Source organism: Myiozetetes cayanensis, unplaced genomic scaffold, assembly GCF_022539395.1.
Source record: "Myiozetetes cayanensis isolate MyiCay16 unplaced genomic scaffold, myiCay2020 scf19, whole genome shotgun sequence".
Taxonomy (NCBI): domain Eukaryota; kingdom Metazoa; phylum Chordata; class Aves; order Passeriformes; family Tyrannidae; genus Myiozetetes; species Myiozetetes cayanensis.
The window spans coordinates 1,248,665-1,274,782 of NW_026087400.1; the positions used below are offsets into that span (position 1 = coordinate 1,248,665).

At 55.3% G+C, this 26,118-nt stretch overlaps 1 protein-coding gene across 2 annotated transcripts in view; it reads left to right on the forward strand.

Annotated features, from left to right (window-relative positions):
* Positions 1-24: 24 nt before the first annotated feature.
* PLCG1 (phospholipase C gamma 1) overlaps positions 25-26,118 on the forward strand; it is a 40,031-nt gene continuing 13,937 nt past the window's right edge. For both annotated transcript variants that reach the window (XM_050313578.1, XM_050313579.1), the window contains exons 1-9: positions 25-277; positions 16,350-16,502; positions 16,868-16,961; positions 17,475-17,522; positions 21,961-22,045; positions 23,003-23,086; positions 23,259-23,281; positions 24,310-24,382; positions 25,323-25,424. In XM_050313578.1, the coding sequence (XP_050169535.1) occupies positions 76-277; positions 16,350-16,502; positions 16,868-16,961; positions 17,475-17,522; positions 21,961-22,045; positions 23,003-23,086; positions 23,259-23,281; positions 24,310-24,382; positions 25,323-25,424 (864 nt within the window). In that variant the 5' untranslated portion in view covers positions 25-75. The remainder of the gene's footprint in view (positions 278-16,349; positions 16,503-16,867; positions 16,962-17,474; positions 17,523-21,960; positions 22,046-23,002; positions 23,087-23,258; positions 23,282-24,309; positions 24,383-25,322; positions 25,425-26,118) is intronic.

Here is a 26,118-nt window from a genome sequence, read left to right on the forward strand (position 1 = left end):
CCCCGCTCCTCCCGGGCGCAGAGCGCGGGGCGCGGCGGGGCTCGGGCGCTCCGCTCCCCTTTGTTCGCCGCGCCGATGGCGGCCGGGCCGGGCGGCGGCCCCGGCGCGCCCAGCGAGGCGGAGGCGGTGCAGCTCTGCCGCAGCCTGGAGGTGGGCACCGTCATGACCCTCTTCTACTCCAAAAAGTCGCAGCGACCCGAGCGGAAAACTTTCCAGGTGAAGCTGGAGACGCGGCAGGTCACCTGGAGCCGCGGCTCCGAGAAGGTCGAGGGGGCCGGTGAGTGCGGGGCTGAGGGGGACCCTGGCGGGGAGCGGGGCGAGAGGGGCTGCGCTCCCTCGGGGCGGTGGGTGCGGGGCTGGAGCCGCCGTTCGGGGAGCGGCGGGGGCTGGGTGGCGAGGAGGAAGGGGAAAAAGGGAAAAGAATTAACTCCCCGGCTCTCCGTGCTCAGCATCTGCCCGCGGGCAGCCCGGGGGGCGCAGGGGGCTCCGGGTCCCGGCGCGGGGCCGGCCCCGGCCGCACGATGTGCGGGGGATGCGCGGGTCGGTACCGCCGCTGCCCCCGCCCAGCGCCGCCTCCCAACTTTCCGCATCCTTCTTCGGCACCGAACTTCCCCTGGGATAAACGAGGTGTTTTCCCGGGGGGTGCCTTGGCCCAACAGCACCTAAAAGCTGCGGGGAGCCTCGGAGGGAGGCAGGGCTGGTGTGAGCCCTTTTGCGGTTGCACCTCGGAGCAACAGATGAGATGGAACGGAAAAGGCAAAAAGTAGGAAAACCAACCCAAAATGTTGTAGTTCCGTCGTCTTCCGCGTTCCCCGCGGAAAGGGTGGTGATGGCACGGGGTGAGGGGAGCGTGGGGCCGGTCCCGCACCCCCTCCTCGGAGCGGGGGCTGTTCGGGCAGCACCGCGGGGGCTGCGGGTTCCCGAGCAGGACCTCTGGAATGAGGGGGGCACAGGAAAGGGTGCGTAAGAAACCTGAGTGTCAAACCACAAAGACGGGTGGCGAAGGAGGCGAGAGCAGGGATGCCCCGCACTGGGAAACTTTGCACCGCGGTGTTGGTTTCCCAGGTTGCTGCTCTTTCTCTTGAACGGCCCTTCCCACCCCCACATGCACTACAGGAACGGGATGAGGGCTCTGTTTGGGGCTGGAGGGGAGGAAGAGGGGATGTGAATGAAGGAAACGTGATGTAAGTGGTGGAACAGAGGTTCCCCCCCAGTGTGTGAATGGGTGATTGTTCCTGGGGGCAGACCAAAGCACACCCCTGTAAGCTGGGACCTTAACCTGGGGGAAATTTAGAGAACTTTGACTTCTATACCAGAACTGTGTGGGTAACGATGATAGTCTTTTAATGTCACAGTGGAAAAATTACTTGGGGCTCCTCTACCATCCATAGGTGAGTTGTCCAGCTGGTGGCCATGGGCTCTGGGCTCCCTCTGTGTGCCTCCCAACACATGTGGTGTTCCCACAGTGTGTGTGACCCTCCCAAGGGGAAGGTGGGCCACGCTGCAGACAGAGGACATCAGCCTGAAGAACTGCCATGCCTTCAGCCTCATCTCTTTGATGCTGGATGCTTTCTCCATGGCCTCCTCTCTGCACCTGAGCATCTCACCCTGTCCTCAGTCCCCTCCCCTTGCCCCTCTTCCTTCGCAGGGCTGAGGAGCAGAGCTCTTCACTTTAACACTTCCTGGACAGAAGTGTGGGAGCTCTAGGTGGAAATGGCAACTTGTGTACACAAATAGTGACTGTGTATCTAGGCAGGCAAGGCAAAGCCACTGGATCGATGGCCAGCAGTACTGGGTTCTTGGCCAGCTTCCCTATTTTTATCTGGATGTGCTTTCTGGGCAGAAAAAGGATGCCTGGGAAAAGCCAGGTGTGTGACAGCTCCACTTCACATGGCAAATACACTGAGGTGTTCCCCTCCTGGCTCATCCCCTTGGAACAGCATCTCCACTGGACAAAGTCTGGGGGTTTTCAGGTCAAAAACTGGATGTGTGATGTTCATGGGTCTGTAGCAGATGTTTATGTGTTTCTTGAGACGTGGAGACCACCAGGGAGCTTCAGACCACCCTGGACACAAGGTAGTTGTTTAAGTAGGAGTGATCCCGGGTTTTTATCCGTTTCAGAAGGGGTGAGTATCCCCAGTGTATCCCACACAGAGGTCTTGGACTCGAGGCACATTGGGTGACAGGCCATGTACTGGAGAGGTGCCTGTCTCTGTGAACACCAAGCACAGAGGATCTGTGCTCCTTGCTCTGTGCCTGGGGGGCTGTGCAGAAAGGAGATGTGTGTTTGTCTGGGGTGGGCAGTGCTGGGGGACTTGGCTCTGTGGCTGACCCTGTTGGGAGGAGCACAGCCCCTGTGGCTGCAGCCCAGGAAGGGGTCATCGCTGTGGGAGATGTCAAGGAGCAGCTGGAACCCCAGGATCTGCATGTGCTGGTCTGCCAATACTTGTGATCTCTCCACTGGCTGCACTGCTTTGCCCAGGGGTGATGGGCCATCCTTTATTTCCAGTTACTTATTGAAGCAAGCAGGGTCTGAGCTGTTCCTGTGAAAGGAACTTTTGGCACTTAAGGACAAAGCCCTTCGTGTGCATCATCATCTCCTCACATCAGGGAGGTTGGACCAGGGGGATGCTGACTGGGGAGGAGCTTGTGTAGGTGTGGAACCTGGGGATATGGTTTAGTGGTGGACCTGGCAGTGCTGGGTAAATGCTTGGACTCAGTGGTCTTAAAGGCCTTGGGTGACATCACCCAAGTGCTTGTAGATGTACAGGCAGCCAACCAGCCTGGCTGGCCCCTGAGCTGGGAGGTGCTGGGGTGCCGAGCGGGGGGAGCCCTTGCTGGTGTGACAGCCTTGGTGGTGCCCTGCTCTGTGACCCTTGTGTAGCGCTTTGTGAGCGCTGCATGAAGGGTGACCTTTGTGTGCTGATGGCCAGCGTGTGTGTCCCCCACGGCTCCCCTCCGGGAGCACGGCAGGGCCTGCAGCCAGCTGGGTCCCTGATGAAGAGCCTCTTCTCCTGGACAGCACCCGGCGCCTGCTCTGGGTTAAGCTCTTCATCCAGAGCGCTGAGGCTCTCCCCGAGCTGAGGGCTGGGGAGGAGGGGGGAGCTTCCCTGTGCGGGAAGCCTTTCCCTTTGGAAAGCACTCACCCCCTTCCCCTGTGCTTTTTTCAAAACTGAAACTGAAAAATGCAATCCTAGTTTGTGCCAAAAAAAGGGCATTTTTTTTCAATTAATATTTGTTTTTATCCAAAGGGTTCCAGCCAGCCCTAATTACCAATGCATTGCTTTCTTGCTAATCAACTCTGCAGAGGGCCTGGCTGCTACGATGGGAAGAACGCTAATAATTTTCTATTCTTCTTGTTAATCACCCAAAGCAAAGTAGAGCTAATCCCTCTAGTCGGTTGTCTTTTATGCATTTATATTTTTTTAACTTCCTGTGTTAAGTATTTTAATATAAAAGGGTCTCGTGTGCTTACCTTCGTGTGCTGGGGGGCTATAGGCCAGCTTCTAATTGATCTGTTTGCCTTGAAACACGTCAGAAAATTCAGAGAGTTTGCTCAGAGAGTGAGCTGAAAATTTGGAGCAGATGTTTGTTTTATAGGGGAGAGAGAGGAGAAAAAAACTACCTCCAAAAAAGCCCTGGTTGCAATCTTGCTTTCCGTGAAATGAGCTCAGTCCCGCGGAGGTGCAGAAAAGCGTCGCTTGTGTAAAAGAGAAGAAAGAGGCTGTAAAATATTAATGCAAAGTGGCTGTGAAGTGTGACTGGTACCTGCCTCAGCCATTCTAAGTACCTGCCTCTTTCATTAGCCCACCAAGGTGCAGCTTTTTCTTTTTTACTTATATTCTTTTGCTTAAACCGAGGGACTTGGGGCTCTTGAGAAGGGAGCAAGCCAGGAAAGGCTTTGAAGGATAAACCAGAGCAGCTCCTGGAGGGGTGTGGGGTGGGTCCCCCCTGCCCCACCACCCACAGATGCAGCTGGGAGGAGGGAGCTGTCTCTGAGGTGCCTTGAGCAGGGGGCTGCAGAAGGGTTGGGCTGGAAGGGGGACAGTGTGGCTGTGACTGCTGGGATGGTTAAAGCTGCCCGTGCTGGGGCTCTGCCGTGGGAGTTTCTCGGGTGCGGGTTTTTTGTGTCGTTACCAGTCCCCTTCCTGCTCACAAGGGTATTTGTGTCACACAGGGGAAGGCAAGTGAGCTCTGCTCTGCCTTCACCTCCAGACTGAAACAGCCTCTCCCCTCGCTTCACAGCCCTCTGTCAGCCCCTTTTTCTTCTTGGTAGCATCTTCCAGGAATAGAGAAGACCCCCTACTCATGCAGTAGTGAGACACATCAAAAATTGCCTCCTGCCTTGGCATCTCAACAGCTTCTCTGTAACAAAGAAAAGCTTCTCTGGAGAGCAGCTGGAGGTTGGCCAGCTGAGAGTTGGGTGCTCCCCTGTGGTACCTGCACCTGTGTTGTCCATCTCTCTGGTTCCTTCACCTTCCAGTCAGCCACGAGGAAGGAATTGGCTCATGGGGTTCAAACCCACTAATTAAAATGTGCTGGAGAGGTTTTGGGTGTTCTTGGACTGATTGCTTCTCACCTACATCAAGGGCCTGAGCACTCCACGTTTTTCAGGGCTTGGCTTTCTCCCTGCCTGTTGGCTGGACACCATGTGTGGCCAAAGGAGCACCTGAGTAAGCTGGATCTGAACATCTGGCTGGGCAGAGCTCGTGCAAAGAGGTGACAGTGCTCATCTCCATCACCTCCCATCCCTGCGGCGGTTTTGTGGTGGGATTTCTTACAGGACTTTTAATGTGCCCCATCTCAGAGCTGAGCCAGGAGTTGCCCAACCCAGTCTGTGATCCCTTTACTGCTCTCTTGCCTGCACAGCAGGGATGGTCATCCTTATCTCAGAGCCTTTGCTGGGCTCTATTATCTGATGGCAAACATCCCCAAGACACCGTGGCCGTCAGCCCCGTGGTGACTGTCAGCCCCGTGGCCTGTGTGAGCAGGCTGGCACCTCCTGCATAGCTTACAGATTGCAGACAGAGGAGGACAGGCTCCTCTGCAGCCTTGGTGGGAGTCAGTGCTGAAGTCCCTGTCCCTGGGCAGTGCTCAGGTCTCTGCCCCCGAGCTCTGCGTGTGGCACAGCAGGTTTGACCACTGAGTTGCCCAGTGGCGCAGTCTTCATGGCACTCGTGTGTTCCTGGGAACTCGAGCACTGCTTTTGGCTGGGACCTTCCCCTCCAGAGAGCAGTGGGACTGTTGTGTCCCTTGGGGACAGACCCAGGTGAAAGCACAGCACCATGATGGGCAGCCTGTCCGGGATGTAGGACTTGCCAACACTTGGGGTGGAGCAGGAGCTCTCAGAACGGGTGCTCAGTTGTGACTGCCTTGCAGCTTTGGCTATATCACAAACTTCTGCTTGAGTTCTGCCCATACAAGCTGCAGCAGCTTGACCTGTGGATGGCAGCTTCAGAAGCTGCTGGCAGTGGAGCACACTTGACTCTGTGCATCCAACTCCTCTGTGTCTGCCAAAGTGGGGTGCTGCTGGGGCTGGGTGGCAGTTTTGTGCTGAGCATTTCATCCTGGCCATGGCACTGGCTGGCAGGAGCTGTGAGACCTCTTCCAGATCAGCCCATTGTTGGGCACAGTGCTGGCTGGGCTGTGGTTTGTTAGCTGAGGGGGCCAGCAGTGGCAGTCTGGGCTCAGTGTTGGGTCAGCCAAGAGCTGGGCTGGTGGTCTGGGCCCAGGGCTGTGTGATGGTGCCTGGCAGGGCTGCAGTCCCTGTGCTGTGTCCCTGTTCCCGAGCTGTTGCAGGTTTGGTGGGACCCCATGTAGGGTTCCCAGTGAAGGAGGGTGTGGGGAGTCCAGGAAGAGCTTGCAGTGTGTGGTGAGGAGGTGTGGGGCTTTGAGCACAGAAAACCCGAGCAGCTCTGACTTTAAACCATTGGTTGAACCTCATCACACAGTAAAAGGAAATGTCTGAAGTCACTGGAGAAGACTTTTTACTTTTCAAGTCCTTACAATGTTTTTGAGAAGTTACCCCCCAGACATCCTCCCCCTTCCCTTGGTCAGAAAGGCTTGGAGACTGGTAGGTGGAAGATGATGCTGAAGTGGAGCAACTGGAGGGAAACCTAGTTAGAGAAGGATGGAGGGAGAAAGGCCTGTGTGTTCAGGAGGTACATGGAGCTGTCTGGAGAAGGTGACGTGGTGCCTGACATGCAGGGATGCCCACAGAAACCCGCAGCTGTCCCAGCAAACCTGGGGCTGGTGAGCTCGCTGGGTTGCAGTGTTTGCTGCTGGTGTCACACATGAGATCAGATCTAGCACACCCTCTGCCAGTGACTGCCCTGCCTCGCAGGGGTGGGTGATGTCACGGCTTTCCCTGCTCATCTGTTCCGAGCGGTTTCTCTGCCGGAGGTGTCACATCAGGCAGTGCTGACAGGGTGTCTCCCAGAGTGGGGAGAGCCCTGGGGAAGGGACACAGTGACAGCAGCCATCCCCAGCGGGACTCTGCAGTGCTGGGGAAGGCTGTCCTTTGAAATAGTTTTAGCTTTTAGGTTTTGAGTGTTCTTACGTTGCACAAAGAGCTGTTTTACGTGGAAAAAGCTTTTTGACATCGATTCAACTGAGAAACTTCCTAATTTCTGAGAATTTTTGGTCTTTCTGAAGATGCCCCACCACTTGGAGCTGCAGGCAGGGCTGTCTGCTTCTGGCTCTGCCAGGCTCATCCTTCCTGCCCCAGGTGTCCTTATCCCTGGGTGCCTTTGCCTCTTGATACAATCCTGTCACATATCAAACACTGGGATATACTGGACAGTGGGAAGGCTTGGGACTGTGGAGCACCCTGAGCACCCAAATGCCATGGGCTGGTGTCTCTAGCAGAAGCTGGCTCACTCTAAATCTGTAGAAATCAGCAGTGCTTTAAGATGCTGCCAGCCTGAACTCTGAAATCTCAGTGATTTTCAAGCTGCTTTTCAGCTCCATCTCTGCTGCCCCTGTGGTCTGGTGGCTCTTCAGCCTGATTTGGAACTGGGGGCCCTGACCTGGGGCTGGCTGGGGAGCTGTGGAAAGCCTTCCAGAGTCTGGCATGGATCTCTCCCTTGTATTCCTCTGCAGCTCCTCCCTTGTGTTTGCAAACATTTGTGGTTCTGTGGTTTTGGTCAGTGTTTTCTGGCGCTGTCAAGAGGGTGCCCCAGAGCACGCCTGGCTGCCCCTGGCACTGCTTTGAGACTGTCCCAGGGAAGGCTGTGGTCCAGCACGTGAGCTGCTGTGCTGTGAGATGCTGTCCTGAGCTGACTTTGCCTGCTGGCCTTAGGGATAGAATGGCCAACAGCCCTGGCAGAAGGGGCAGGACTGTGTCTTACAGGTCATGTTTGCTGCCCAACCCATTACAAACACCTTTATTTTCTTTTTCTTGGAATATGACTTTTTTTTTTTCTTTTTCCCGTGCTGTGACACATGGAATCATCGAGTCTGGGGCTGCCTCATGTTTGTAGTTCAGCCTCTGCTCTCAGCCTTTATCTCTCTGGGGGTGTGTGCAGGACTCCTGCCTTCCTGCCTCTGTTGTCTGCTCACCCATGGTCTAGGGGAGTGACCCATGAATTGTCCCCAGGGTCAGGGGTTGCCTTGCCTTGCCTTTTCCCTCTAGCTCCAAACCCCATCCCCCTGGAGCTGGATGTGTGGTCTGACCCCTGCACTGCCAGGGTCCTGGTGCCTGTGGGGTGGGTGTGGGAGGGTCTCTGTGCTCTGGACAGCACGCAGTGATGCTGTGGCTGCTCCGCTGCCTCCGGTCAGCAGGAGCTGCTCCAACACGGCTGTCCTGCTCTCCATCCCTGCTGGAACTCCTCTGGTTCAGTCTGAAGTGTGCTGTGCTCCTCTTCTGGGATTGCCTGGTGCAGAGCCCCATCCTGCTCCCTTTGAGCACCTCCCGGAGCTACGGCCAGACCGGCCAGGGTTGGAAATCATCAGGAGAGGGGATGTCAGGGAAGGCTGTCACTGCAGGCTGTGCTCCACAGGGAGCTGGCTGGGGCAGCTGCTGGAGAGCCTTTTTCCTGTTTACTTGCTCCCAGAAGTGCTGATGGTGTGGTGATTAAAGGACATCCCTCTTGCATCCTTCATCCCTTCTCCTCCTCCTCACCCTCTCTGAGGGTGGAGGCGTCAGCCCAGGTCAGGTAATGGGGTGGCTGCAGGTGGGAACTTGGCCACGTTGGGAGCACAGGATGTCCGAGAGGACTTTCTCCCCCTTGGCTCCCTGCCCTGTGCCCCATAAATCTGCTTCCCAGCTGGCAGGGAGGTGGGGACTGACCCGGTTTGTTTGCTGAGCATTTGGGCACTGCCTGTCATGGTCCTTCTTGGCATGAGGCTCTCCTGCTCCTGGGCTCATTGGAGCAGAACACAGAGCCTGCTGCCTCAGAGCTGCTGTGCTCAGGTACTAATCCTGCAGGCATCACTCACCCACCTCTGGTACCTCTGGCCAGGATCTCAGGGTCCTTTGGACACCTCCCTTCTCCTTGGAGCCTGCGGTCTTTGTCCTGCTGATCCGTGCTCACATCTCTCCTCAACTTCAGAGGACCAAAAAGCTCGTCCCTGAAGGCCCCAGAGCAGACCCCAAGTGGTGCCAGGCTTAGTGGGGAGTTGGCTCTGCTGGGGCACAGCTTGGCTCTGTCCCCCAACAAAGCAGCAGAAATTGGGTTTTGTTGGTTTTTTTTTTCCTTCTTCTATGTCTCACATGTCCTGTAATGCCTCATGTCAGCCTGTTCTCGAGGTCTTGGTGCTGGTTGGAGTGTGGTCCCTGTAACCCCCCCAGCAGCTCAGGCCCTGGGACATGTTATGAAGAGATCTGGAGATGAGGGTGTGAAATTTTGGAGCGTTGGTACGTGGGGTTTGGTGTGAACCATGCAGAGGGTTGGTGTGCAGGCAGCAGTAGGTCTCCAGTGCTGGGGACCAAATAAATGCCAGGTGAGGTCATTAATGAAAAAACAGTCCCAAGTGGTTTCACGCCATCACCACGGGCTCCTGCTTCTCCCACGTAGACTGGAAATGGTGGCACCTGCGTGGCTTGGGTGGTGCCTGCTCAGTGCCTGGGCCTTTGCAGCTGGACGGGGCTGTCAGGAGGGGCTGTTGGCTGGGTAGCCACCAAAACCTTGCCTGGACAGTGGGAGGTGAAGCCAGCACAGTCAGTCACTAACTGTGGTCAGTGCAGATACAGCAAAGCCGGTGGAAAGGGGAGAGTCGCTGTTTCCATTTGTAGCCACTCTGTGACAGGAGCAGGTTTGATTTCACAGCAGCCCCTCTGGGAACTCCGGCTCTGGTTCCTGTCACGGTGGGTGGAAGGAACTCACAAGGAGAGCCCGAGGAGGAGGTGACATGAGGAGGTGACACGAGGAGGTGCCTCCCTGCGTTATTGGAGAAGGTCCAGTCCTCAGGGGCACACAGGGAGATGGGGGGGGGACACACATCTGGAAATCACATCTGGCAAGTACTCGGCCTGTGCTGTCTCAGAGCAGTTTTTGGGTTGAGCGCGGGGCAGGAAGAGGTCGGGCTGTTGTGGTGACCTCGAGGGCTCAGCAGCAGATGGGATCTTTATCCCGTCCTTCTCCTCCCAGCGTCACCCTGACACCGAGGCGCTCAGGCCCTGGTGGGGATGGGAACAAGCCCTTTCCCTGCTGCCCCTGTGCTGGCCAGCAGTCATCTCTGCTGTTAAATGGCTGTCACGGAAACTCGGCTGTGTGGTGTGGGGGGGTGGGTGAGGACTGAGTCACGGCATCCAAACACCGCTGGCATTTGCTGCCAGTGTGACAAATCTTTTCTGTCCTTCAGTTTTCACTCCTCGCCTCTGTGCCCTGTCCCGGGGACAGTGTGTGGTCACTCTTGTCTTCATTTGTTTTGTGACAGGGTGTGACTCCCTGGGCATGAAAGAGTCAAGAAGACACCTTTGTTGAGTGCAAAAATCCCCAAAATGCTCCAAGGAGAGCTTGCTGCTGTTGGACACTCAGGTCCCCAAATCCACATCTGCCAGGGCTTCCTCATTGGCCCTGCCGAGCTCCTGGCTGTCAGGCTGTGAGCTGTACACTCAGGAACTGCTGGATTCCCTCTCTGCCCTTCTGTCCTGCCAGTCTGCTTGATCCCATCCCCTTCCCCGTGCTGGCAGTGGGTAGGAGCACTCCACCTGTCTGAGCCTGGGGTCATCAGTGACCCTCTAAGGTCCAGGAGAAGGATATGGAGATGTTTCACAGAAGGGCTCCCTGCTGGGCCCTTCCACAGGGCACAGCTGTCTGAGGAGCAGCTTTCTCAAGCCTCTCACCCTCTTCCATACTGAGACACAGCTCTGTGTCGGTGCCCATCGATCTGCCACTGTGCTGCCTCTCTGCTCTCCTTCCAGCTCTGTCCAGCCTGGAGGGAGGGAGGGGGCAGAGGCAGGATGGAGGAGCTGTGCTCCCAGGTCTTCATCCCCTCCTCCTTCCAGTTTACGGTGCTACCCTGTGGTCTTTACATTTCTCAGCCAGGCAGGGCTGAGGGGGATGGAACCCACGATGCCACACCAGGAAAAGGTCACCTTGGGCTTGTGGAGCCTTCCCTAGACAGGCTGTCCAGAGCACCAGTGCCAAGCTTCCCCTTTCCAGTTGAGTCAGTGGAAGCTTGTGCCTCTCAAACAGACTGGGCTGATGACTGAAGGGTCGCTCCAGTGGCTGCTGCCAGCCTGATTTCATCTGGTGCAGCAAGTCCAGGGCTCTCATGGGTGCAGCCTCGCATGTGGGGGTGGGTACGACCAGCAGCCCTGGATGCCCAGCTTGGGATTTGGGACAAAAACCCCACAGCTTCACACAGACCAGATTTCTGTGGAGGACAAGAGGGAGCCTCAAAGCACCCCAGGAGGGGGATTGCTGGGCCCTGGCCTGATGTTTGCCATCTGGCACAGGGGCTGTGAGGGCAGCGTCCTGCTTCACTCGCCTGGGGGATCAGCATTGGTTTTTTCACTCGTGTTTTTCTTTCAGCCAGAGAGATGTGCTGACGACACAGGACAGGCAGCTGCCAGCCCACAGCTGCCTTTGCTTCTTGTGCCGGGAGGATGTTTGAGAGCTCTTGAAGGCCACCTGCGTGAGGCACCACGATGCTGGCAAAGCAGCCGGGTGTGGGGCAGCCTGGGGAGAGCCCTGCAGAAGCTGAGTGATGTCTGGGCAGGACTCTGCCTCCCTGCTAGCGTGGATATGTGTGGGATGGAGGAGGGAAGGGAGGCTCCTCACGTCCTGCACGGCAGTGCAGCAGCTCAGTCTCCTATCTCCCTGCACATCTCCTCTGGCTTCCTCTGCACTCGATAAGGATTTGGGGGGGGCAGCAGGGGAGGGAGGAAGAGGAGCTCAGAAGCCACAGGACATGTGACCCAGGGGCACGGGGGAGGCAGGGGCAGGAAGCGCCAGTGCCCGCAGAGCAGCTGGCAGGTCCCTGTGTGGGCTGCCCAGTGCACTCTGCCAGCACATCTGCCCAGGTGCCAGCTCCCAGGGTGGTGTGCCAGCTCCCAGGGTGGTGTGCCAGCTCTCTGCCAAAGCCTCCTGCTCCACACTGAGTGACAGGGATGTCTGAGAGGTGAGCCAGGATCTGAGTCGGGATCCAGGCTGGTCCCAGTCCTGCTGGCTCATCAGGAGCTCCCTGTTGTCTCATCTCCAGCCCATCAAGCTGTTTTTTCCCCCAGCATCTCCTCTCCCAGGTGTGCTCTGCATGGATGTTGCTCCTTCTGGGGTAGAGCTGTTGCAACAGTTCTTCATAGCAAAGTGCACTGGCTCAGAGGAAAAACTGCTGTTGGCTGATGCAGGTGAGATGAAGCACTTTGCTGGAGCAACCTGAGGCACTGCTGAGTCTGGAGGGGAAAACAGCTTTGCCTGCACCTTCTCCCGAGGCAGAAGTACCTGTGTGTTGCAGCAACAAGAGCAGTGGGCCCCAGTGGTCCCCTGGACACCAGGGTGGCTGTGTCCCTCCCTGGTACAGCAGTGGGAGTGAGAGAGCTTTTTACAGGGATTTTGGTGTCTCACTGAAAGGGCAGCATGGCCTTTTTTAGTTCATAGGGTGTGAGGGATGTGCTGGGGCGCAGGGCACTGCTGGTTTGGTGTTTGGATGCCTCAGCCAGGCCTCCTGCCCTCTGAAAAACCAGTTAAGGTCAAATGAGAGGCCTCAGCTGGTTTCTTGTTGTCCTGTCTGGATAAGCCATCTGCTAATGGCATGGGCTTGTCCTCTGGAAACCTGATAGCTGATGCTGAGCAGCGCTGATGGCAGGAGAGGGGGATGCAGTAACCTCTCTCTGAGCAGAGACATTCAATTCCCTGTTCCTGTGTCGATTAAGGGAAAGCTCGTGGGGTCGAGAGGCTGAGCTGCTGTCACTCTGAGAACCAATGGTAGTGTGAGACACACAGCTATTCCCTCTGGAATCTGTTCCTCATCGCTTGGGGTGAGCGCTCGGCTTCTGGCAGAGGGGATGCAGAGGGCAGGACGCCACGGTTTGTGTTCGTTATGGGGGCAGCGTGCACGTCCTAAGAGCCACCGTGATTCCTGCAGTCCAGCCAGTGCCAGCTGGGGCGGTGCCTGTGCCCGTTCCTGCCCCAGCCCTGCAGGGAAGGGCCACGGAGCGTGGCAGGGGCTCGATGAGCAGGGAAGGGCTCCAGGCTGGGAGGTGCTGAGGGCTCTGGCCCCCGTCCAGAGAAGCACTTAGTGCTCCCCGGCTCGGGGAGTGCTGTGGGGCTGTTCTTGCCCAGGGGTGTTGGGTTGCAGCGGCAGAGCCGGGCGGGAGTGCAGCACACCGGGCAGGGCTGACCTGGGCGTGCCGAAGGGGACTGGCATCCTCCTGCATCCTCCTGCAGCTCCTGACACCCACTGCTGCCACAATATGCGTTTCAGGGGGATTTCCACTGAAATATTAAGAGGGATAAGGTGCTACTTTATTCTTCATGCTGTTGCATAATAGATTTTCCGTATTTTTTACATGCACATGTGTCTCTTTCCTCTTTCTCCCTGCGGACCTGACCTCCCAGTGCCCCTTCCAGTGATGGGAAGCCTGGGGATGACCACATGGCTGTGCTCAGTGGGATCCACAATGTTAAATAGCAGGAAGACTCTTTTTTTAACCTCTTTTTCTTTGCCAGAGTGAGTAGGCTGGAGGCTTTTCCGCTGCCCTGGGGCAGGATCAGACCGTGTCAGCCAGCTGAGGTCAGGCTGGGCTGGCAGTGACCATGTGGCTGTCACAAACATCCAGCAATACCTGTTGAGGGGGTGGGTGTTTGCTTGGAGGCTGTCCCCAGTAAACCCATCTTGGAAGGTAATCTGGCTAAATTTCCTTTTTGACAGCTTTTTTTTTTTTTAATGTTTTTATTTAATCAGTTTTACATCTTTCCAAAAATCCTCTGGAGGTGGTGATTTTGCAACCCTCAGAGCCTGTTCCAGGGTGTCCTTATCCTTACATGTTACAACACCCTATCCATCAGTGGGTAAATGAGGCTTGGATGAAGTTTCAGTTTTAAATCACTTAAAGGGTGGATCTGGTTTTCATGTAACCAGAGGGTAATTTGTGGGGTTTTTCTCTTACATGACGAGGGAGGTGGATCTGGGGTCAGCTTTTTCTTTCTGATGCAACCCGCTCCTACCAAAAGGAAGGCTCTTTGTCCAGAAATGTGACTATATCCCTTTTCTTTAGTGCTAGAGATAAGGGGAGGGCTGTTTCTGCTGGCAGTGGGCTGGGGGGAGGTTTGGGAGGCTGTTGTACAGAACCTGGTTGTAGAGCCATGGCACAGCTCAGTGTGGAGCCGTGTGGGGAGCTCAGACCATCTCATGGGTGTTGCTGCCTCCCCTCCCTGGAGCTGCTCCTGCCTCCAGCCTGGGAGGGCTGCAGGATAGCCAGCTCGCTCCAGCCCTCCCATCTCATCAGCTGCCCCTCTGTCCCTGCTTGCTGCTGGTTCCCACTCTGGGACATCCAGCCCTGCCAGGCTGCAGCAGGGTTCATTTTCCATCAGAGAGCTTCCCTCTGCCACTGCCGTTGCTCTGGGACCAAGTTCTTCCTCTCTTGCCACATCCTGCACGGGATGAAGACATGTTAGTATCTTCTATCTCCTGCAGCATGCTCTGGGAGAGGGCAGCTTGGGGAGGAGGAGGTGTTGCTCACTTTGGTGACAAGGGACTCGTCTTTGGGGGGATCATCCCCCATTACCTGCCCTTGTTTCCCTTCCCAGGCCCTGTGGGGCTGGAGCCCCATCTGATGCTCATCCCCATGTCTTTGACCACATCCTCAGTAGGCCTTTCCCAGCAAGGACCCGGGGTGCAGAGCCATGGTGGGCCCACCCCAGCACTCAGCGGGGAGCTCGCTGGTGCTGAGGGTGCACCTCTGAGCCCTGGGCTGTAGCAAGGGTCTCCAGCCCTCCTTCCCCCTGCACAGGCTCCTGGTCCTGAGCTGGCAGAGGGAGGACCTGCAGCAGGGTGGATGGAGGCTGGGACCAGCGCAGGGAAGCATCATTTCAGCACGTGCCTGTTGGGGATGGTGGCGTTTGTGCTTGCTGTGCTTCCTGCTCAGAGTCATTTCCTTCCCTGCTGCGAGGGGGCCGGCAAGGTGTTTGAGTCAGTGCTGCTCTGTGGTGAGAAGAGGGCTGCACAAACCCAACCCTGAACCACCTTCTCCCAGCACAAGCAGGCACGTCTGGGAGGACGAGAGAGATGAGCAAGCAGCTGCAGGCGTGCGTGGGCTGGAGGTTTCTGCCCCGCTCCCTCCGAGTGCCTGATCCCTGCAGAGGCTGCCCTTCGCCCCAGGAATTCCCTGCGTGCTTCTGTCCTTGATAAGCACCTCACTTGCTCCAGGGCTCTCTCCACTGGGTGGATTTTAGGTATGCACTTTGTAATAACAGCTCTGTCTTACCACTTACTTAGTAACCTGCCGGTGCTCCCTGCAGTGAGAGGTGAGCACAGGGCATGGCACCCTCCTCCATTTGAGCTATTGCCCAGTAAACTACCATGAAAACCCATCTGCCAGTTCTTTCCCATTGCATTGGTCAAGCTCTGTATCCTCTAAAGATAGGATTAGCCTTCAGTCCCACTGTGCATGTCCTGGATACAAAGCCCTGGACTGTGATAGGGGTTTTTAAGGGCTGAAATAACCTGCTGTGTCACTAAGGATGTGAACATAGAGCATGCTAATGTTTGAACTTTTAGCCTGCTCCTCTCCAAAGGGTAAGTGATTCCTTAAAAAGTCCCACTCTTGCTTATTTTAGGAAACTTGTCTGTCCTCCCTTTGCAGCCCCAAGGAACTGCTCTTGTCATGAGTTGTTGAGCTTTGGAGGGTTGTTAGATTTGTAGAATATCCTGAGTTGGAAGGGATCCACAAGGATCATCAAGTTCAACTCCTGGCTCTGCAGAGGACACCCCCAAAATCCATCAGTGGTCAGTCTAGATACGTCCTGTGCCAGGCAATGAGCAGGCTGCCATCATCTCCAGATGCACACCCACAGTGCTGTGCAGCGAATCCTGCCAAGAGAGGATCCCACGTTCTTCGTGGCTTGTAAGTGCTCCCAAAGTCAATCCCTGTGTCTGCCTTGCTGTGGGGTTTGGAGAGAGCATCATCTCTCATGATGCAGTTTAGTGCTGCCATGGCTGCTGCGGGTGATGAGCTGGTCACATTTCTGTCTAGTTTTAAACTGCAGGAAATTGAAATGAAAGGCGAGTCGATCCACAGTGAGTGCAGTAAGTGGAGTTTAATTGGGATGAATTACATGCCAGGTTTGCAGTAATCTCTGTCCCGCATTGCTCAGAAGCATCATCTGCTTTGGAAACGTGACTCAGAAATGTTGTTATTTGATTCCCACGAGCATTTAAGAAACTATTTTTCCAGGAAGCAAAGGTTTTTGGGTTTGGATTGGGTTTGGTTTGGTTTTTTTTTTTTTTTGGCTTGTTGCTGCTGTTGTTTTCTCTTTGTTCTCTGGCAACGTGAATCCTTTCCCAGAATTTCCTCTGGGGAGGGAGGCTGTGAGATGCTCCCTTACCAGTGTCTCTTCAGCTCCTTCTCCTTGCTCGGCATTAACGCTCCAGGCATCAACAGCTGCCCCTTGCTGGGGATCCCTGTGAGGGAGACATCCAGCCCTTTTTGGGGAACACAGAGGTAAATAGGAGGGTGGTGGCTGGGGAAACTTCCTTGGGAAGCAGTGAGAAGGGGCTGTGCTTACAGCCTGTGCCATGCACAGCCACATGTGCGGCAAGAGAGGTGTGCAAGGTGAGCGGTGAGATCTCTGTGCCGCTCTGGAAGGTTGAGGAGCAAGCTGGGACTCCTGAAGGCCACTTTATCTTTCGTGGGAATTTGAAGCTGTTTGCTGAACCCCCCTTTGGTTTCCCCTTTCTCACAGTGGATATTCGTGAGATCAAAGAGATCCGTCCGGGGAGAAACTCGCGTGACTTTGACCGGTACCAGGAGGATCCGTGTTTCCGTCCAGACCACTCTCACTGCTTCGTGGTCCTCTATGGCACAGAATTCCGGCTGAAGACCCTCAGCCTGCAAGGTAAAGCACTTGTGGCCCCAGGGCTGTGCCAGGACAGGGTTGGTCAGGCGCCTCGGCACCCCCCAACCCAAACAGCTTTACTGCCTGGGGACAAAGAGACCCCGATCCTTGGGAATTGAAGGAGGATGGAGTGTGATGTGCAGGGCCAAGACATCCAGCCAGCCATGTACATCCCATGGGAGGGGAGCAGGAGCTTGGCAGGGGTTGGAGTTGGCCAGAACAGCTGCATGGCAGGGGAATGGTACCAGAAAGGGGGTGAAGCAAGGAATAGGGAATATAAGGTGCTGAGGATATTCCCAAGAGGTTTGTGTTGGTGATCAGCATCTGTGTCCCTTCCTTCCACTTCTCCTTTGCACTTTCCACAGCTACCTCTGAGGATGAGGTCAATATGTGGATCAAGGGGCTGAACTGGCTGGTGGCAGACACTCTGAGGGCACCCACGCCCCTGCAGATTGAAAGGTGAGGAAAGCTCGTCCTTGTCCTGCTCTTGTTTTCTTTTTTCCCTTTTCTGTCTGTTTTGACAGAGAAAGGTGAGCACGGTGACATCTCATTCCCTGTCTGAGCTGTGCTGACCTGACACTTCTGCCTCTGCACTCCAGAGGCTTCATCCTGTTGATCCAGGGTTTGATCTCAGGATTGTCAGGGAAGAGGAGCTTTCCCATGAAACTGATGTTTCATGTGAGCAGCCTGTATTATCTGTAGCAGTTCAGTGCAGAGGCACGTGGAACAGAACCCCTTTGGTTTTTGTCTTATCCCACTTTCAGGCAGAGATGTTTTTAAAGGGGGGGAGGTTGCCTGCATGGAAACAGGGCCGGCTCTGGAGGGGAGCAGAGCCAGGTTCCCTGGTGGGAAGGAGGGCTGTGGGAATGGATGGTGTGGCGCTGATCACCTTCCAGAGACAGCAGCAAAGCACCTGGGCTGGTTGCTGGGGAGCTGTGAATAAGTGTGTGCCTGTTTGTGCCCCCTGCTCAGGTGGCTCCGCAAGCAGTTCTACTCGCTGGACCGCAACCGGGAGGACAGGTAAGGACAGGGGAGCTCGCAGTCACCTTCGTGGAAGGGGTTAAGCTGGAATAGTTTGACTTGGACTTAAAACCCCCACCTTTGTTTGGATTTTTTCTTGGGTTCTTTAGGCTTTTAATGTTCATATCCAAAGAACCCTAATCCAAGTCCCCATTACTTCCCTGGCTGATTTTCTCTGAATTAAAAAAGCATAAAAGAGCTGTCTTGTTTCCCTGACCTATTTCGCAGCTGTTTACACCCAGTAACACCTTGAGAGCCCACAGCTGTGAAAGTCTTCCCCCCAGCTCTCCAAGGAAGCAGACATCAAAGAGCCAAGAGGCAGTTTGGGGCACCCCATCAGGACTGAACTGGGTTGTGCTTATTGCCCTACACTCTGTTTGTTTTATTCTCCTTCTCTGAGGTCCATCAGGCCATGGATCATCTCACAGCTTGGCTTCTAGGCTGATGGGCTGCAGCAGGGCCACTGCTTGTGGGGTTCTTGGGTGAATGCTTAGTGGTGTCCTAGCAGGTAAAATGTCATGCTTGAACCTGCCATGAGGAGATAAGGGAGGGGAATTGGGTCATGATTCATCAGGAGGAGATGAGGGAAGGGACATTTCCCTGTCAGGGAGGTGAGTTCCATCGCCAGTTTTCCTGTCCACATGCTGGCTGCCAGCCTCCTCTTCCCGAGGTGCTGTTATTTGCTGGTGTCCCGTCCCTGGGACAGGCTTTTCCCCTGTGATGTTTACTGAGCACATTAACCTTTCAGCACTGATTTCCATGTTAATGTGCTCCCCTGGGGCAGGGAGATTCCTCCAGTCCTGCTCTGGAGAGGGCAGTGCTGGAGACATCACTCACACACAGCAAGTGTCCCCTGGACATGGATCCCACCTGCCCCCTTTCCAAGCCTTGGACATGGGGCAGATCCCTGGGCTCTGGAGCATCCTCTGCTTTGTCCTTGCTGTGCCCCTTCCAGGACAGACTGACAGCCCTGCTGCCAGGGGTTAAATCCAGCCTGTCCAGGAGCAGAGCAGGAGTGTGTTGCCTGGGGAAAATCCCACTGCACTGGACATTTTTGCCTTTGCAGTGATTTATCCTGTGGCGTGACGAGAGCACCGCTGGGTGCGCAGGGATTTAGCGGAGGAGGGATAAATCCTTGCAGAGGCAGAAAGGGAAGGAGAGGAGCTTTAATCTGTTGCAGCTGCTCTGCATATGCCACACACCTTTGCAGTCCAGGCTGGGGTTGTATCTGCAGTGTTCTGGTTTTCAGTGGTGACAGATCGTGGTATTTCCTAATGCAGCAATAGGGAGCACTGGGGCAGGTGCAGGGCTGTCTGCGTGGGGGGTTTGCAGGATGAGAGCAGGAAAAATGGAAGTAATCAGACCACCTTCTCCTCTGGTTATGCAGTAAAACTGATGAAATGGCATCCCAACAGGACAAAAAGAGATGGCATGTCCAGATCTGTCTGCCCAAGGCAGACCTGACAGCCAGCCTGTGGCATCTCTCTTGTTTTTCAGAATATCATCTTTCTATTGGAATTTAGAATTAAGGCAGCAAAATCCAATATATTCCTTACCTGTCAACCATGGGGAGAGCTTTCAGTGCAAAACACTTAATTAGGAGAGCTGCTGCTCCAGCCCAGGCAGCAAGAGGAGCAAAACAGCAACAGAGGAGGAATGCAGAAAGATTTGGGCTCTTCCCAAATTACGAACAGTCTACAAGCATCCATGTGTTTTCTGCAAGGTAAAGGCAGGAGTTATGGAACACACACATCTCTTGGATTAAATCTTTGCCCTTATGAGGCGTTTCAGCATTAAATTTAGCGTTGCTGAGCGTTTTGGTTTTGCCTCTCAGCCTGGAAATGAGTTTTCAAAGGCAACACTGAGATATGGGGGCTTTTTTTTTTGGTTTTTTTACATAAAACCACTTCTTTTGCAAACCATCCTGGATCCTTTCCAGAACAGGCAGGTTTTTGGCAGCTGAAGAAATGATTCCCAGCACTTGTGTGCCCCGTGCCCCAGCCTCTTGTGCCGGAGCCTTCCCCGCTCCCTCCCGCCTGTCCCGGCTGGGTGCCGGGCCGGACCTTCCAGCACGCCGGCAGATGGTGACTGTTTTCACTGGCTGCTGGGCCGTAGGGTATTTGTTTTTCCAAGGGAAGTTAGGTGGAAAGAGGAGGATAACAGGATGCTGGGGTTTTTTTTTCCTAACTGCTGCCAAAGAGGCTGTTTCACCTCTTGCCAGGAGAGCTGCCCATGGCTGGGAGCGGTGTGACAGCCCTGGGGGCTGCCAGGGGAACGTTTCCATCCCCTGTGCGAGGGCTGAATTGGTCCTTTGGCCTGTTTGTCATGAAACCTTAGAAAACTTCCGTAGGAAAAAAATCAGTTTGTTTATTTGGTTTTTACTTTCTAGTCTGAAAATACTGCCAAGCTGTTTATCCAAGGTCTCCAGCACTTTAACATGATTAATAACACACGGTAAATAAAATCCTTCCGTACCCTGTCCTCCTTCCGAAGCTGAGAGGAAAATGTTGGTCACAGCTTTGACAGGGCTTGCTCTTGTCACATCAACAAGCAGTGCCTTGGTCTGGCATATCCTGTGAAGCAGCTCAGCATCACCAGAGCCTGAGTGCTGGCTCCAGTGGGTCTCCAGCTCAATGCCTTCTGCTGGTCCTGCTGCTCCAGCCCCTCCTGATATTTTTCCATGAGGTTTTTCGCACTGCCAGGCTCTCACCAAGGAGGGATTGCTGTTGGATGGCTGTGGGGACTCTGGGTGTCCTGTCAGGAGTCCCAAGGCAGCTGTTACACGCCATGGTCCTTGACATGTGAGGGCATCTCATTGCACTCCTGGCTCAGTTCCCTGTCACCTGGGACCCCACAGCTGGGACCCCCTGCCCTTGGGATCACACAGCACCCTGCACATGGCCATGGATGCTGGGTGTGCTGGAGGGAGCAAGGTCAGGCTCCCCTCCCCAAAACACTCCCCCTGAGCCCCATGGGGTAACTTCACCTGCTGGGGGAGAGGGAGGTGCAGGGGCGATACCAGAGCTGCTACCCGTGCTGAGTGTGTGTTGCTGGCTGTGCAGCTTGTACAGCTGGCTGAGAAGGGGAGGCTGGAGCCATTTGCCAGCTTTTTTTTTTCCTCTTTCTTTCCCTGTCCTGCCAGAGAGGGGCAGGACATTGCCCGTCCTCGGCCGGGTGCTGGCCTTGGGCACGCACGGGAGCGGGGCCAGGTCCTGCCCTGGCCGTGTGTGTGTCCTGGCCCCGCAGCTCCGAGCCCAGGAACAAGGGCTCTCTGTGTCCCACTGGCTGCCGGGCCCTCGTCTCTGCAGTGCCTGACACCAGCCGGTTTCTCCCTCTCCGTGGGGCTCCCTCCATCCCTCCTCCTTCCTGTGGCGTTGGAGATCACCCCATTTCCAGGGGAGAGCGTGAAAGAGATGTGGCTCACAGGGTGAGGGACATCTCCTCTGGTACAGCCAGGGAAGCCCAAGCCATGGGGATTTCCAGGGCCAGACCTGCCCTAGGCTTTGCAGGATGGGGGAGTGTCCTGTAGGATCCTGGGCTCCCACGCGCTCTGTGGGGGGCAGAAGCAGCATCTGCGACTGCAGGGGTGGACTCCCAGGACTTGCTTTTAAGGCAGAAGTTGCCAGAAAATGATTGCACACAGACCTCTCAGCTTCTTAAATCCTGCAGATGGGAAGCATCTACGTTTTTTCTCGCTGCAGGGCCAGTGCCCCATCTGGGGAACAGCTCCAGAGCAGGCAGGGGCAGCCTAAGGGCTTTTTGCTGCCTGTCTGTGCCCGCCTGGGTGCAGGGTCCTGCTCAGGGCTGGCACTGGAGCTCTCCCTGGTCCAGGAACCAGCAGGTTTGGTGTGAAGGGCCTCAAGAGGGGGACAGCCAGGCTGGCTGCTCCGTGCCAGCAGCGTGTGTGGCTGGAGAGCACAGCTGGGCACGACGTGGCAGTGCTGTGGCTGTGCACTGAGAATGGCTCTTTTCCTCTTAGGATAAAATTAGCTGAATCCAAACCACTTACAGAGCCTGCCCTCCTCCAGCAGGCCAGGGAGTGGGTTTTGGAAGGGAATTGGTCACTCAGCATCCATGTTGGGGTGCAGATACTTCTTCCTGGTTGTTCTCATAAAGCAGTGGTGCAGTGTGTCACTATGGCTGGAGTGGGCTGAGGGTGCTGGGACTTGCCCTGCAGGGTCAGGAGCTTGTAGGAGTGGTATTTGACATTTCCACTGTCATGCAGACATCTCTCTCTGCTTCCCTGTATGCTCCCCACTGTTCTGCCTTTGGTCCCAACCTCAGCATCCTCCTGGGGTCACACACCCCTCCTTGTGTGTCACAGCTGATGCCCCTCTGGGCGTGGCTGCTCTGTTCCTGTGGTGTCCCAGCCCCAGGATGAGACCCCTCCATCCCAGACCTCCTGAACACGTTTCCCCTCTTTCCCCTGCTGAGCCAGGATCTCTGCCAAGGATCTGAAGAACATGCTGTCTCAGGTCAACTACCGGGTGCCCAACATGAGGTTCCTGCGGGAGAGACTCACGGTGAGTGTGTGACCCCCCAGCTCTGGGGACCCACCTTTGGGCAAACCCTGGTGGTGGTTAAACACCAGGGGCATGTTTGCATATTGCAGAGCCTCCCAGCCTTTCCTGGGAGGGCCCCCACCCACGGTGGTGACTGAAGAGGTGCCAGCTCTCGCTGGGTGCCGCACCCTGGCCCATTTGTGGCCAGCACCCTCTCTTTACCCCACCCTGCCTCCCACACTCCCCACACTGCTCCTGGCTCTGGCTGTGGGCTTGGTGCTAGTGGGGTTGCTCTGCCAGCATCACTGCAGGCCTGGGGATGGAGGATCATCTCCATCGAGCATGGAACTCTGGGGCCAAAGGGTGGTGTATCCAAAGGAGAGCACACGCTCTGGGTCGTGCAGTTTCCAGACGCTTCAGGTGCTCTTGGCAAAAAGAAGGTTAAATTATCCTTTGGAATTATCCTGTTCAAGTAAGTGGTGACGCTTTTCTCAGCATGGTGATGCCTTTCTGTGGGTGAGCTTGGGCAACTGTGGAACTCGTTTTAGGATGTGCCAGTGTCCTGGGCACTGCAGAGTCCCGCTGGCCCTGGCAGAGGTCATGGAATCAGAATTGTTAAGGTTGGAAAAAACCTCTAAGATCGAGTCCAACCATTACCCAGCACTGCCAAGTCCACCACTAAACCATGTCCACAAGTGCTGCATCCACAGGCTTGCTGAACCCTTTGAGGGATGGTGACTCCACCATTGCCCTGGGCAGCCTGTTCCAATGCCTGACCACTATTTCCATAAATTTTTCATAATATCCATGAACCTGACACAACTTGAGGCCATTGTGCAGGAGGCAAAGTCTGGACAGGTTTGGGCCTTTTCCTCCTCCTTTTTTCTGCATGAATCCTGGTGGAAGGAGACACTTCTCAGGCCATGCAGAGTTGCCTGTGGCTCTTGTAAAACCTCTGCTGGTTTTTTTTTGCCTCAGGACGTGGAGCAGAGGAACGGGGATATCACGTACGGGCAGTTTGCACAGCTCTACCGCAGCCTGATGTTCAGCGCCCAGAAAACGGTGAGAGCTGAATTCTCCAAGGGTGGGAAGGGGAAGGAAAGACCTTATTTGTTACTGGGCATTCCCTCTTAACTGTGTTTTTAACCCTGCTGCTGTTGGGGTGAGTTCTTGTCTCCTGGGAGTAAAGAAGTTACTGAGTGCAAGCCTAATGTTTGTACTCTTTCTTTTGCAGATGGACGTCCCATTCCTGGAAAGGTGGATAATTTTTTGTATTTGCTGGGGAAGGGGCTGGGTTTTTTTTCCTCTCTATCTTGTTTTGGTGCCTGCAGCAGTGTGCTGGGATGAGACATGCTGCACTCCTCCTGCCACCACGCTGCCTGTGGGTCTGTGCTCTGAACAAGCATCTTTGCTGTAGACACTTCAGGTCGGGGCAGTGAGGGCTCTTCCTCCCAGACATCCCCCTGAGATCCAGCTCAGGTCAGTTGGTAGATGTGAAGTGATCAGATCTGGAGCCATCTCCCAGAGGTTGTCCTTGTGGTGGCTGCAGAGCCCTCCCTCCCCAGGCAGTGCCTCTGGTGCCACTGCCAGCTGTGCCCTCTGCATGCCTCAGCCATGATAAAAAGAGCTTGAGTTTAGACCCAGGAGCTAAAGAGTGACAGACTTGTTCAGGTAATTCTCAATGGTTTCCTTCCTTTTATTTCCTATAACCATAGAAAAGAGTTGGCAGGACCCTCGAAAGACCATCTGGCTCATCCCTTTGCCCGGGGCAGCCAGCACTGCCCAGTACACTTTGGGGTTTTGTGATGTTCATGCCCAGCATGGCCCTTGGGGCAGTCATGGACCAGTCTTTTGAGATAATCAGCCTCAAACCATTCCCCCTTCATTCCCTATGCCTTTCCTTCCTGAGTCCATGTCTTCCATGTCTGTCCTGTCTGCAATCACCCCTAGACTGCCCTACATCTGTTCCGTTCTTTTCACTCAGGTACAAACCCTCTATTTTATTTCTTTTTTTGTACCTCTGATGATTTTTGCTGCCCTTTGCCCAAGTTTCATGTTGTTGTGCCCTTGGCAGTGTCAATCCTGGACTGTTCCCAGAGCAGTCCATGGCTCTGAGATCTCAGTTGCTCCGTGTTTGCTGTCATGGTGTCCTTGACTCTCTGCCCATCCTGCTCTGCTCCTGCAGCCTTTTTGCTCGGGGCACATCTGGCTGCACGTGCCATGGAGGTGGCAGATGGCATCTCACCTGATGTGCTGAGTGACTGAAGCTGCTCTCTCTTTGTCAGGGGTGGAGAAAGGTCTGAGCACTTCAGGGTGTCCCTGCTGGAGCTGCAGAAATTCCTGCTGGAGTACCAGAGGGTGAGCTCAACAGGGGCCATGGGGAGGGAGCACGGGACAGGCACTGGCATCACTGTGGATCTGGTGTTCCGTGGGTAACCTTGCTGTGGAGCTGGGATGATTTGGTTCTGGGCTCTGCCTGGCACGGCCTCAACCTGAGCACATCCTTCCTGGGGTGGGAGGTGTTGCAGGGGGAGCACTGGGGAGGGCAAACCTGCCCTCAGCCAGGCACCCTGCTCAGAGGAGGAACCAGGAGATCTGGGGGGAGTGGAGGTCCCGTGAGGTCACTGGAGATTTACCCAGTCCCTGTGACCTCGGCTGGTTACTGAAGGTTTGGAGCAGCCAAAAAGTCACGTCCATCCTGTCTGCTCGGGAGTTGCCAGCAGCTCCTGAGGAGCAGCTGATGGATTCAGTTGCTGACCTGTCCATTTGAAAGTGGCTGTGGGTTGTTCAGCATGCACAGACACGCAGGCAGGCACAGGCAGTGTGTTTGTGGGCTGCACAGACCCTCTGGCTCTTGCCGGGCTCCCATCTCATTGCTGGTCTCCAGGAGGGCAGGTGGGGGAGTGTGAGGCCTCCTGCTCCTGCCCCACGGCTGCCTCCCTGCAGCCAGCAGGGAGTTAACCAGCAGGGAGATGCGGTGTTTGATGGCTAATGAAAGAAACCCAGGGAGGGGGAGCCAAAGGCAGCCGGGTTGGCTCCTGCTGCTGAAGGAGGAGGGATGGCAGATGTGGAGAGGAAAATGCACAGCACTGAGAAAATGAATCCCACTTACAAGTAGGGCAGATTTCCTCATTGTGTGCTATCCAGCATTGTGCTGACGGTTGAGTTCCTGGCAGAGATGGTCTTGCATCAAAACCCACCTCCTTAATAGTTAAAGCTTCTAGCTGGATGAGCTGCACGTGGTTTTGAATAATACTTTCTGAAATGGCTTCTTTTATGTCTCTCCCGGGGTTTGCAGGAGCTCTGGGCTGCAGATACCCTTCAGGTACAGGAATTCATGTTCAACTTTCTGAGAGACCCTTTGAGGGAGATTGACGAGCCTTATTTCACCCTGGACGAAGTAAGACACCTTGAATGTGGTGTGTGTGGAGGGGGCTGACCCAGGGGGTGAGATCCCTGGTGCAGAGAGTGCTGTGGTGTGACAGCTCTGCTGTCTGTGCTGTGAGGGTGGTGCTGGAAGGATCACAGCTCCTGTGAGCTGCCTGGCCCTGGGAGATGGACCTGGTGGGTCACTGTGTTACACAAGAGCTGCTTGACAAAGAGAGGGACTTCTGGGCTCTCTTCTTGTGCTAAGTGTGTGCAGCTGGGAGTACTCATCAGGCACTTTGTCTGGGGGAGGAGAGGGGCTGCGTTTGGCTTACTGCTGCTTTGGGGAATGTAAGGATTTTTTCAAAGCAAGAAGAACTGAAAACAAAATAGTAAAAGCAACTGGAGATGACTGTGTCACTGGCACTCTGGACCAAGCCAAGGTCCCTTGACCCACATGGCCTTAGTGAGCTACTGCCAGCCATGTGAGCTGTAAAAAATAAATGCAGAGCAACTGATTTGTCTCCAGTTGGGTCAAAGGATTTGGCACACAGATACCTGGCACAGCTCAGAGGGCAGGTGGCCATGCCCAGGCTGTGGTTAATCGAGCACCCTGGCTCAGGTAGCCTGTGTGCTGTGTGGGTGGCCCCTGGTCAGCCTGGGTGGGAGGTGTGTGTGAAGCTGAACCAACAGCACCGGCCCCTCCTCATCATTAACACCCTTCTGTT